Source organism: Corvus moneduloides, chromosome 6, assembly GCF_009650955.1.
Source record: "Corvus moneduloides isolate bCorMon1 chromosome 6, bCorMon1.pri, whole genome shotgun sequence".
Lineage (NCBI taxonomy): Eukaryota > Metazoa > Chordata > Aves > Passeriformes > Corvidae > Corvus > Corvus moneduloides.
In genome coordinates, this window is record NC_045481.1 from 2179107 (window position 1) to 2191839 (window position 12733).

Genomic DNA, 12733 nt, shown 5'->3' on the forward strand with positions numbered 1-12733 from the left:
TGCCATCACTAGGCTGTGTTTTCAAGACAAACCTCCACATTTTTCCCTCCTGGCTTTTGGCTGCTGCTGTGTTTAAGCCAGCACTTAGCAAAGCTCAGCTTTGAAATCCCATGCACATCCCAGGACAATTCCAAAGGATGCCAATTCCATAACACCTGAAGCCCAACTGTCCTATCAAATCCTGTACCTCTGCTTTGGAGTTTTCCAGTTCCTCTTTCAGCAGCAGCCTCTCCTTTTCCCATTCCTCCAGGGTACACTTTCCCTCTTCCCTTTCCTTTTGCTTGAGCACCCTTGCCAGCTGTTGATTGAGATCCTGCACATCTGCTTGGTTTTTGGAGTTCCTCTGGCTCAGTTCTGTGTTTTCAGAGTCCAGCTGCTGGTTCCTGGTCTTCAGATCCGCCACCTGAGTGGGGACAGCAGTGATTTTACACCGGGAATGAGATTTTGGGTATTTCCTTTCTATTAAGGTGATTAAAGATCTGACAAGTGTCACTCAAACAGTGACTCCAACCAGTTAATTTCTCATAACTGGCCTTAATTAGACCAGTTAAATCAGTCACCCAGCACACCACTGTTCCCCCTTTCCCTTCGAGGTAGATTTTGAGGGTTATCCAGTAGATTATTCTAAGCAAGTATTTTCCTAAGCAATACCAAGATGACATGGATGTAAAAGCTACTCAAACCTTCTAACAAGCCACCCCTAAAATAAAAGTAGCAGCCACAGGAATACAACTGGCAGCATTCCTAGACCCAGCCAGCTGGGAAACGAGTAGAGGTTGAATCACAATCTCTATTTCCCATGGGCTACTGCAGAGAATCACACAAAAACTACAGAACACAAGATTTAAACTTTACATTTCTACGAAATAAACTTTCCACGTTGACTATGGAAAGTGCTCTCAAGCCTGCAAGCTGACACAATTACAGCTGTTGTTTTATGAGCAGGTCAAACAAGCCTCAAATCAATCCCAAAGAGGCAATAAAACAGTTATCAACAAGTTTAAATTTATAAAAATGTTCGTTTTCTGCTGCCTTTGTGACCACCCAAGGAACAGCTTTGATGCAGTTATGATTCCCACAGAGAAGGTTCTGGGCTCAGGCCACACACCTGCTTTTTCAGGTTGTCAACCATCTTCTGCACAGCCACTTTCTCCTTTCTCACAGCCTCTATCTTCTGCCTATGGAAAAATGAAAGCTCATTAACATTAAAATCAATTATTAATATACAGAACTGCAAGACGGGACAGGAGAACATCACCTCAAGTTGTGCCAAGGGAGGTTTAGGTTGGATATTAGGAAAGATTCCTTCATGGAAAGGGCTGTCCAGCCCTGGCACAGCTGCCCAGGGCAGTGGTGGAGTCCCCATCCCTGGGGAGATTTAAAAGCCGTGTGGATGTGGCACTTGGGGACACAGGGCAGTGGTGGCCTTGGCAGTGCTGGGGAATGATGGTCTTAGAGGTCTTTTCCAACCTTAATGATTCCAAAAATGGGCTGTTTTTAACATCACCAGAAATGGTAATTGTGGATATTTATTCATTGCTCAGCATCCCTGTTCTGCATCAACTTGACAAGTGCTCCACCTCTCAAGGTGCCCCTAGTGGGTCTTTCCTAGAGGGGAAGAATAATCCCAGGATCATGGAGGGTTCTGCACTTGCCAAAGACCCAACCACTGGAATAATCTGTCAGATGAGCCTCTCCCTGCTTTTGCTGAAGCACAAATAATTGCATCAGGTCAGCTCCTGTGTAGGTCCTGTGCTCGTGTGTGTTACTGGGTCACCTCCTCAATGCCTACAGCTAAAACCCCTGCCTGGCTCTGGGAACGGGCAGGACAAGCTGGGGCAGGGAAAAGGATGAGGAATAACCTGTCAGGCTGCTGGATGTCCAACAGCACCGTGAAATAACCCCATTTTGGATTTGTACAGCACCTAGCACACAAAAGAGCTTGGAGAGAAGGGATGAACCCATTGTGGCACAGCCACAGTCTGAAGGCATCACAGGGTACATTCCCCATGGAATTCTCACCTCATTTCTTCCCTGGATCCATTTAGCTCCCTCAGTTTCAGGCTGGAAGCACTCCCTTCTTCATTTAATAAAGTCACTTCGTTTTTCAGGACGGCGTTTTCCTCGCGGAGCTTCTCAGCCTCACACCTGTGGCAGAGACACGAGACAAGTGAGAAAGCAGCTCCTGTAGGACATCTGGGGAGGAAAACAGTCCCACAGGTCAGAGCTGTCTGTAACGCTCCAAAACCAAAGCTACAGTTGCCTTGTTTTATGTATAAATGGTGTATTTATATTTTCCATGAATTTAGCAAGAGCGCTCCCCAGTTTGTTCAAAAAACTCTGAATTTTTACAACGAACTTAAAAAAAACCCTGGGGTTTTGGGCTTGTTTTTGTACAGCTCAAGTGAGTGAAAATCTGAAGTTTCACACTAATATTTTACATGTCTTTCAGTCCTTGAACTTAACACCACAATGTGCAGACTGCCAGGAGAGTGAGCTGTTTCCCCATCTGGAATTCAGAATTCTGGGAACAGCACGGTTGGGAAAGTGCCTTTTCTGCCCCCAGGCGACTGCACAGAAATAACTTAGCCATGGTGGGACACCTGAAAGAACAGTTTCCTGCAGGAAGCTGGTGCTGAACAATAATTAAGCTACTTGTAACCACTTTATCCATTAAAAAAAAAGAAATCTTGCTGAAATACAGCAGTTAAAAACAAGGAGGTAAAACCTATGATAATATAATACAAGGAATACATGTTTTATAACTATATTTAGCATATCACACTCCTGAGGGGTTCCTAACTGAGGAAAAAAAAGTCCCTATCATTTTCTAGCATTAATTTAAATATTGAGAGAAACAGAAGCACTTTTAGCATTTCAAATTACCATCATTCCATAGCGTTAACCCGAAACACTGAGAAAAAACAGGAGCAATTTTAGCCTTGCGAGCAACATTCAGCTCTAGAAGGGAACAAACCGAGTGGAGTGATATTAGTAAGAGCTACAAAGCACTCTGGAAGTGTTACCATGGATTTTGGACATGGAAATACGATGGGCTCGTGCTGGACCACGAGCTACACACTGCGACGGTGACATCCACAGACAGGACAGCTGGCAGGTGCTCCTGCTTAGGTGGCAGGCACAGAGAGGAGTAAGTGACACACAAGTTATTTATCCCAGTGGTCTGTATCCATGATTAGAGGAGTTAGGAGTCCACAGCACTGTTTGCTACTCAGAGCTAAATCAGAGTTAAACTACGGTGGTTAAAGGAGCAGCCAAGGCAGCGCTGGGTTAGTGGCTAACGTTGGGTTACGTTACCTCAGCAGGTCAACCTTCTGCTGCAGCTCAGTGCACGTGCTCTGCAAGCCCTGGGTCACTGCCTTCCTCTCCTCTGGGTGACCCAGAGCTTTCTCCTTCACCTTTGGGTTGAGATCCCTCATTCCTGCTTTGCCCGCTTCTGTCACCGCGCCGTCGCTTTGGGCATTCCTGTCCTGCTGGCCCATAAATGCAGTGGGTTGTTCTTCCAGCTTCCCACCTCTCATGTCACTGGGCCCATCTGTGTTTCCTTGAGCACCTTGTCCTTGGACACATTCCAGTTCTTTAACATCTTCCATTTCTTTAACTTTCTGGAGGAACTCGGTGTTTTCCTCTTCAAACTTGACACTTTCCACCTTGCTTTCTTCTTGTTCACAATGAAGCCTTCTCAGCCTATGCAGGTTGTCTTCCAGCACTTTATTTTTTTCAATTAGCTGTATCATTTCAGCTTTCAGATCCTCATTTTCTACCTGAATTTCTTCTTGTAGCAACAGAAGTTCAGCCTGTGCCATGGATCGGTCTTCCAGCTCTTCCACCCTTTTCCAAAGCTGAGCTATTACGCTCTTCAGGTCACCATTTGCTGCCCCAGGAGTGTGATCCAGCAGGAGAGAGGCTTCACTCAGTTCTTCAGCCTTCTCCAGCTCTACCTGCAGCTTCAAAGCATCAGAAACAAACCCTTTATTTCTGGGAGCTATTCTGTGATTTAGCAGATGAACGTTCTGCTGTTTGACATTGTTGTGTAGCATTTTTGGCCTGGGAACTTCCTCCAGATCTCTCTTTTTTGGCAGCAGAGGCACCCAAAAAAGGAGCTCTCGGTTCTTGTCACAATCCTGGTTGCCATCAGCATCTGGAGCTGCTTGATTTCCTTGGATCCAACACCCCTGTACCTCAGGGTGGTCGCCAGCTCTGGCTGTCACACACCCCTCCTCCAAATCCAAATCCAAATCCATCTCCGACATTTCTTCCAGGTCTGTAGTATCAGCCTCCAAAGGTGGAAGGACACTGAAATCTGCTCCCATGGCTACATCTTGACAATCACTGGGCAACCCTTCAGAACTGGGATCTATCTCCTCTGGTTCTGAGCCAGAGTGGGAACAGCCAGGACTGGGAGGTTGCAGGGGCTCCGGCGCTTGCAGCCGGTGCTGCAGCCGCAGGATCTGGGCTGCCATCCTGACATTCTCCTTCACCGCCTGCTCGTGCACCTTCTGCAGGTTTTGGAGAACATCCCCATCGTCTCCCAGAGGAGCTGCACCAGGAAAAGCAGCGATCTGGCTCTTGGCTTTCGCATACTCACTCTCCAGGACCCTGTAATGGCTCTGCAGGGCAGAAAAACTCCGTGTTTCCCACTGCAGTTTCTGTATTTTCCCTTGGAGGGCTGAGATTTCCAAACTCATCTCAGCCTTTTCTGTCTCTGCTCTCTCACAAATGCCTTTGTTCAAACTCTCCAAAGCAAGAAGTTTGGAATTGAGCTCTTCTTTCTCTCGCTTATACTCACTGTCCAGTCTCTCCAGCTTTTCCCTAACCCGCTTCCCATTTTCCTCCACTGTGGATATATGTTCATCTTTCTCCTTTAGCTCTTTTTTATGGTCATTTTGGAGTTGGGCTATTTTCTCATTCAGCTTTTCCTCTTGCTCCTGGGCAGCATTCCTCAGCTCCCGCAGCTCCTTCTCCAGCTGCTCCCTCTCACACACCAGCTTGTTCACTTCTTCCTTGAAATTTTTCTCCAGGAGATCCTTCTCCTGGGTCAGGGCAGAAGAAACAGCCTTTTCACTTGCCAAGCTTTCCTTCAGCTGCTCATGGGCTTCAGCGGCCTCCTGAGCAATTTCCTCCCTTTCAAACTCCCACTGGGATTTCTCCTCTCTTTGCTGTTCAGCAAGTTCCTGCAGCTCTCGCTGGTAACATCCTTCCAGACTCTGGAGGGTTTCTTCGTATTTATTCACGAGTGTTTGTGTGTCCACAGAAAACTGAGTTTGTGCATGAGATGCTCTTCTCTTATAGTCACTTGCCATTTTTTCCCTAGACATGGTTAACATAAGATATTACTAAACTACCTCAGAGATCAAAGTGGATTTTTAGGCTGAATAAAACAAGTTGGAAATTCACTTTTTTTTTTTTTTTCCCCACTGACTACTGGATGGGTGTTTCTGGAAGCCGTAAGTTAAAATGGAGGCAATTTGGTGAAACTTCAAAAAGAAAAACTGCCTTGGAAAAGTGTGAAAGCTCATGAAATGTCCTCAGAAAAGGTTGCCTGTGCAATATGTGCCCTTCTGCTCCTGTGCTCAGATTTTTTGGGGGGCAGATGCTCTCACCCCCATCACCCCAGGATGGTTTCAGTTTCTTCTGACACTCAATGTTGGCTAAAAGCATTTCCCAGCCACCCCTTTCCTTCTTCAGCAAAGAACTCTGCAAACCCACAAGTTTTAAAAGGACCAAGCAGGGATTTGTGGAGCACAGGGATCCCAAACAGAACTCGACTTAATCACGCCTGGTTATGCTTTAACACTACTGCTGCCTCTGGGCGAGCTAAAAATGAATCTAAATATCTGCTTGAGGAAGGTCAGAAGAGAAAAAACCCTGGAGAGGAGCCCAGTGCTGCAGAGTAGAGCAGGAACAGCACTGTGCAGTCAGGACACTTGGAATGACACACCAGGGAAGTGTTTCTGCACTAGGTTCACCCCGGTCACCACGCTCCAGCACTGTCCCCACCGGAGGTGACACTCACCTTTCCTCCTCCAGCTCCTGCTCGTGCTTCCTCAGCAGCTCCTCCTTCTCCAGGGCGTGCACCTCTGCCAGCCTCTTCACCTGCTCGTGGAAGCCACGTTCCAGCTCCCCCTTCTCCTCCTGCAGTGTCTGCACCAGAACTCTCATCTTTTCTTCCACCCAGACACTCTTTTGGATCAGCTCCTCCCGTTCCTGCCTGAACTTCTCATTCACCTGCTCCAGTCTGGTCCTGACATCATCTTCATGCTCCTGCCTCAACAGTTCCTGCAGATTGGCTTTTTCCTCATCGAAATGCATCTGTAATTTGTTTTTCTCCTCGCTGTATTTACAGTCGAGCTTTTCCTGCTGCTCTCTGAGCGCTGCTGCCTCTCCCTGCAGCTCTGCTACTTGATTTTTAAGGCCAGTGATCTGCTTTTCCATGACATTCATCTCCTCAGTGTACTTCTGCCTCATATCCTCCTGCTCCTTTTCCCAGTGGGCTTTTGTCTCATCCAGCTGCTTTTCATAATGGCTCACCTAGAGAAGGGAAAACAGGATGGGTTGGTTTCATTTTCCACAGAATGTTCTACAGGGATGTTTCCCTCAATATTTCCATCTAGTTTTATATATTCATTCTACTGAATATTTTGATTCACACTTCAGCATCTTATATTGATTTCCCTGGAAAGAATGTTCAAGTGCTCAGATTTCTTACTGGGATCACAGAATCCCAAACTGGTTTTGGGTGGGAAACGGCCTTACACACCATCTCATTCCAACACTTACTGTGTCCTCAAGCTCCTGTTTGAGGTGATGCAGATCCCTGTGGTGTTGCTCCTTCATCTGCTCGATGGCCATTTCTGCCTCTATGCTCATATTTAATGGGTTGCAGTCTTCTGAACCAAGTCCTTTAGAAACAGTAATTAGATAATAATTTACAGAACTATAAAAACATTAATTATACAATACCTAAATATATATAATTCTCAACAAAATGATTTCATCATTTTAGGACTGCTTAGCAGCTCTCAAAATCCCATCACAAACACAGCCAAGTAACTGCAAGCATTAATTTCAGCTTTAAATACAGTTCAGCAGTCGCATTCCAAATTAACATTAAACACCAAAATAGGAGGTGGTGACCAAAACTCACTGGGAAGGTCGTCATGGAATTACCTCTAAGATGTTATAAACACCCACAGCACAGATCTCAGTCCTACAGGAGGTACTTTTTTACCTTGGTCAGGCTCAATCCCACCGTTGCCATGACTCTTCATGTCAATGTCAAACTCTTCTGACAGGGAATTTTTCAGGGAAGGCCTGAGCACTTTGCCTTGGGCACGGTACTCCTGCAGCTCTGAGTGCAGCTCATCGATCTGGTCCTGCAGCTCCTGAGATGGAGGGGGGAAAAAAAGGCTGAGGGAAAGGAACCAAAGCAGCTGAGCATCGACCCAGTCCCACCACGGGACATTCAGGTGGGAATTACAGCAGGGAAAGACTTGTCAATAATCCATAGTGCCATAGGCATCCTTCTATCAGCAAAATAACAAGGGGGAATGGCTTCCCACTGCCAGAGGGCAGGGATGGATGGGAGATTGGGAAGGAATTCCTGGCTGGGAGGGTGGGCAGGCCCTGGCACAGGGTGCCCAGAGAAGCTGTGGCTGCCCCTGGATCCCTGGCAGTGTCCAAGGCCAGGTTGGACAGGGGTTGGAGCAGCCTGGGATAGTGGAAGGTGTCCCTGCCCATGGCAAGAGGTGGAAGAAGGTTTTTAAGGTCCCTTCCAACCCAAACCATTCTGGGATTCTCTGATGATTCTCCAATACCAAACTCTCAACGGTGAAGGCATAACACGCTCCAGGACCTTTCCCTTCATTCCTTCTTCCTGTGACCTTTTATTAAAAAGCAGCTTTTCAAACATTTTCAAACAGTTGGGAAATGCCTCCTCAAATACCATCCACTTGAAAAATCAAACCAGAAGCAAAAGATCAAATTAGGAAAGAGATCCCCTCGTTACTGCATTTACCATCTGGTCCTTCCGCCCGCCAGCGGAACCTCGCCAGGGTTTGTGCCAAGTGCCCTGCACCCCGTTCCAGGAACAGCAGTTATTGAGGAAAACAACTCCCTGAGTGTGCAAACACAGAATCCTGCAGGTCTGAAAGGCCCAGGAAGTGAACCTTGGGCACTGATTTATATCTCCCATCCTCAAAAATAGAAAAAGCAGCTGCCTATCGAGCTGTATCAATTCAATGCCTATTTCTAGACAATTTCTGCTTTTAAACTGCAGCTTCCACGCTGTTTCCAATCCAACAGCCTTTTGCAAAGGCAGCCCTTTATTGAATGGAAAGGATCCTGCAGAGCAGATCACAGAATCACAAACCAGTTTGGGTTGGAAGGGACCTTAAAGCCCATCTAGTTCCACCCTCTTCTCATGGGCAGGGACACCTTCCATTATCCCAGGCTGCTCCAAGCCCCATCCAACCCAGCCTTGGACACTTCCAGGGATCCAGGGGCAGCCACAGCTTCTCTGGTACCACCGCAGGCATCAGAAAGCAGATGTGTAAATAGATAACCTGCAGGCTCATCTTAAAGTGCTTCAACCATACAAGATTTGAGGAGGAGAAAGCAAATTTTCAATTCTCAGGGTTATTTTAAAAAAATATTTCTGGTCTGAAAACCAGTAAAACATGGATGTATCTTACTTCTCTCCTCTAAGTTCCTGCAACTCTGAATTCACAGGGCTCCATGGAGCCTCTCCCAGCCCACCCTGGGGGCACCTCATCCTCTTAGCTCAGCCAGTTGCCTCTGTGGGAAGAGCTTTCCAACACCCCTTGTGCTGCTGTTTGCAGTGAGGATGTGGCACTTGGGGACATGGTTAGTGCTGGGCTTGGCAGTGCTGGGGGAGCAGTTGGACTCAGTCTGAGAGGGATTTTCCAACCTGAAAGGTTTCATGACGTTCCTGGTGGACACAGGAGCCAGGTCTCAGCTCCACTTACCCTGCACTGCTGCTCGTACTCGCTCCTCATCTGGGCCAGTCTCTCCTCCTGCAGGAAAAACTCTGCACTGGTGGGATCCAGGTCACCAAACTGGAACATAGGAATGGAATATCCAGTTATCCACTGGTCCACCCAACAGCCCTGCTCAGTACAGCACAGATGCCATTCCCAGCAGTCCTGCAGCCTGCACCCTCTCTCCACTCTGGACTTTTATTTTAAACAAAGAAACTCCACTTTCCTCCTAGCAGGGAATGAGTAATTTCCCAAAAAGCATCGTCTGCCATCTAGCACAGCTCTCATGCTCACTGATTCCAGATCACAGCTTTCTACCTTAGCATTTGCACATCTCAGTGTGACAAATAATCCCAAGCTTTAAAGAAGGCTAGAAATCCCAATATATGAACCTCAGGCTGTGGATGCACAAACTCAAACATCTTTGGAGAAGCTGATATCCTGAAAAGTTCAGTGTAATACCGCCATGATCAGCTGTTCACCTCGATTTTCACCTAATTCCAGCAGAGATGCCATGTAAAACCTCACTCCTCCTGCATCATCTTCCCTGGAAAGGACCTGCAAGTTGGGCCTATCCAAAACTCTGTGCTGGGGGGAAAAAAAAAATTCCTGCAGATCTGCAGGATGATTGCTTCACTCTAAGGCTCCCTGCTTTAATTAGAATAAAATCACAGCTAAAGTGGAATATCTTTATTTTCCTCAGCTGCAAGGCAGTCCATGTCACCAAGGCAGGCTGAGCATGGACAATCTGGATAGGGACCCCAAAAGCCTCTGGATATCAGTTAAACTGGCAGCTTGAGTGCAGCAACTTGAAAGAGATTTAATTCTGCAAGCCCCACAGGGAAAAGGAGGATTTACCTTCTCAGCCAGGACATTTTCCAAGTTCCTCTGCAGTTTGCTTGCCAGACTTTCACACTCGGCCAGTTTTTCTCCTGTTTCCAACAGCTCGTTTTCCAGGCGGCTGTTCTCCTGGACCAAACAAAAAGCCCCACAACAGCCTCAGCACTTGGAGGAGGAAAAAAATCAGCATGTGTTGAAATAAGGGTAATCCCAATCAAGTCGGAGCATGGCATTATTCCAAGCTTCAGGTGATGACTGGAGTTATGAATCCATCCACACACAACCCACGCCTGCCACGGCCCAGTGTGAGCACTGGAATTTAGAGAAGTTATCAAAAGGCATAATAGCAAGTTTGCTTTACGTGGTTATTTTGTTTATTTGTTTTTAAACCAGTATTTTAAACTTGATCAAGATGTTTTGTCTCCTGGCTGGACAGCTCATCTGAGAGCTGTGCACACGCACGCTCTGCACTTGATGGCAGCAGAGATTTGAAGTGGAGATTAGGAATCTACAGAACAACCCATCGAGGTGCCCCCAACACCAATTCTCATGGACACGCCTCTATCTTGCTGGTTGAATGACTTTTGGCCAGCTAAACACAGCCCAAAACTCACGCTCTCAACAAGGACTACTCTGCAAGAGTCACTCCCCCTCCCAGGGTATCCCTGCTTTTTGGGGGGAATCCCAGCTGTGTTTAGTCCCTGTTACCTTCAGGGACAGGGCCAGGCGGTCCCGGATGTAGTTCTCATCCGTCTTCAGCTTTTCAATCTCCTGCTCCATCTCCAGCCTCTGTTTGTTGGCCTGCTGCAGGATTTGCTCCCGCTCTCTGCGGAGCTCGTTCTTCAGAGCGGCGATTCTCTCCTTGTACTCCTCGTCCAGCTTCCTGCCGAGGCACCGGAGGGGAGAGGGGCTCGTTAGAGGAAGCAGGTGGCAAACGCTGCTGGGGTGAGGCTGGGTGGTCACCAAGGCCCTGCAATGCCAGGAAAGTGATACCAAGGAGGGAGGGATGATTTGGGATGCCCTACCTGAGGTTGTACTCGTTGCGGCGCTCGATGGCGGCGTGGTGATCGTCCACCTCCGAGGCCATCAGGGATTTCAGCTTCTCTGCTTTCTCCAGGTCCGACCGCAGCTTCTCCTTCTCCCTGGCCACTTGGTCAAACCTCTCCCTAGGCAGAGCAGAGCTAGTCTGCATTAGGTCGGCCCACACTGCGCCCCCAGAAAGGGTATTTGAAATGTCAAGAGAAGAAGCTTGGAAAGACAACCATGGGTCTCATCAACCGCATTTAGTCACTGGCTTTGAACCTGTACCCAAACAGCTCTGGACATGTCTTGGTATCCCCACAAGATCCTGAGACCTCAACACTTGAGACCCTCAGCTGTGGTCCAGCTCCCAGTTCAAATCCTGAAATGGTTTGGGTTGGAAGGGACCTTCAAGACTGTCCTGTTCCAGCCTCTGCCATGGGCAGGGACACCTCCCACTATCCCAGACTGCTCCAAGCCCCAATGTCCAACCTGGCCTTGGACGCTCACAGGGATCCAGGGGCAGCCACAGCTGCTCTGGGCACCCTGTGCCAGGGCCTCCCCACCCACCCAGGGAACAATTCCTTCCCAATCTCACATCCAGCCCTGCCCTCTGGCAGTGGGAAGCCATTCCCTGGGTCCTGTCCCTCTATCTCTTGTCCCCAGTCCCTCTCCAGCTCTCCTGGAGCCCCTTTAGGCCCTGCAAGGGGCTCTGAGCTCTCCCTGGAGCCTTCTTTTTCAACAGGGAAACCTGCATGGCAAGTCCAGCACAAGGCCAAGCTGTGCTGACTTTGAAAGGAAAAACCTTGGGATTTACGGTGGGTTTGTACCTCACCTCCACATCTATCACATGGCAAAACCTCTGTAATGCCCCAAATCAGTCTGGATTTAAGGTACTGATAAACTCCACCAGCCTCTGCCTCAAGCTGTGCATTCCTTGGCCATCAATGACCACTGCAGCCAGCAGTGACCACTCCCAGACCATCCCCAGACTGGGAACAGCCTGCTGCTTCCATTTTTTTGTTCTTCAACTACATTTTTCTGCAATCCTTGGAGGGTTGAGTGCTTTTCCCAGGCAAAACAAGACAGCTGGAAGTTTCTGAGCACTCCATCAGAGACCTGAGCCTTCCGGTGCCACCCCAGCGCCCCTCGGAGCACCACCATCCATCCATCAGCTGCTCCCTCAGCCCCTGCTTGGCAAGGCACAGAGGGAAGCAGCACATCCAGTAATCCCTGAGACTCACATCAAGTGCCTGATCTCTGTTTTGAAGCTCGCCAGGGCTGCCTGGTGGACTCCATTCTTGGTGATTAAGAGCTCATTCTCCAGCGCCAGCGTCAGCTCCGTCAGGTTCACCTTCCCATCCAAGCTGAAGTCCAGAGCCTGTGGAAACAACGGGTCCTTAGAGCGGAACGAGCTTCCTGCAGCAGCCTGGAGACATTTGTGCAGGGATTGACAGGATGAAACGAGGCTCAGAAGAGATCTTTGCTCGCTAATTAATCTGTCACAAACGCCCCGGGGGCAATAAACCAGACATCTCTGCCACCTCCCTACAACACAGAGCTGCTGCCAGCTGTGGGGATGGGAAGTGTCCTGGTTGTGCTGCAAGACCAGCAGGAAATTAAGCCCAGGCCTGATGAAATGCAGTAATTCCCTGCAGGATCTAACGACACTGGACTTTGCATGGACCAGCTGCTGCCAGGAGGTGGCTGGGGATGTTCGTGTAAACAACACCAGCTCTGGCAGCAGAGGCAACACAGAAGCAGCTCTGCAGGAAGGGTTCGATTGATGGTGAGGATCCCACCTCTTAGAAGGCAAGTTATCATCAGCAAGTGCTTGGAATTTCACAGAATCC

The 12733-nt window shown here is 48.4% G+C and overlaps 1 protein-coding gene across 12 annotated transcripts in view; it reads right to left on the minus strand.

Annotated features, from left to right (window-relative positions):
- Window positions 1–12733, minus strand: part of NIN (ninein) — a 60074-nt gene that overhangs the window by 18167 nt on the left and 29174 nt on the right. For 11 of the 12 annotated variants that reach the window (XM_032112071.1, XM_032112074.1, XM_032112073.1 and 8 more), the window contains exons 9-20: window positions 12125–12261; window positions 10886–11026; window positions 10569–10743; window positions 9879–9989; window positions 9009–9098; window positions 7253–7406; window positions 6802–6923; window positions 6038–6552; window positions 3319–5331; window positions 2023–2148; window positions 1109–1178; window positions 188–403 (exon numbers count right to left, since the gene is read on the minus strand). In XM_032112071.1, coding sequence (XP_031967962.1) covers window positions 188–403; window positions 1109–1178; window positions 2023–2148; window positions 3319–5331; window positions 6038–6552; window positions 6802–6923; window positions 7253–7406; window positions 9009–9098; window positions 9879–9989; window positions 10569–10743; window positions 10886–11026; window positions 12125–12261 — 3870 coding nt within the window. The remainder of the gene's footprint in view (window positions 1–187; window positions 404–1108; window positions 1179–2022; window positions 2149–3318; window positions 5332–6037; window positions 6553–6801; window positions 6924–7252; window positions 7407–9008; window positions 9099–9878; window positions 9990–10568; window positions 10744–10885; window positions 11027–12124; window positions 12262–12733) is intronic. The other variant, XM_032112082.1, reaches the window with a different exon arrangement.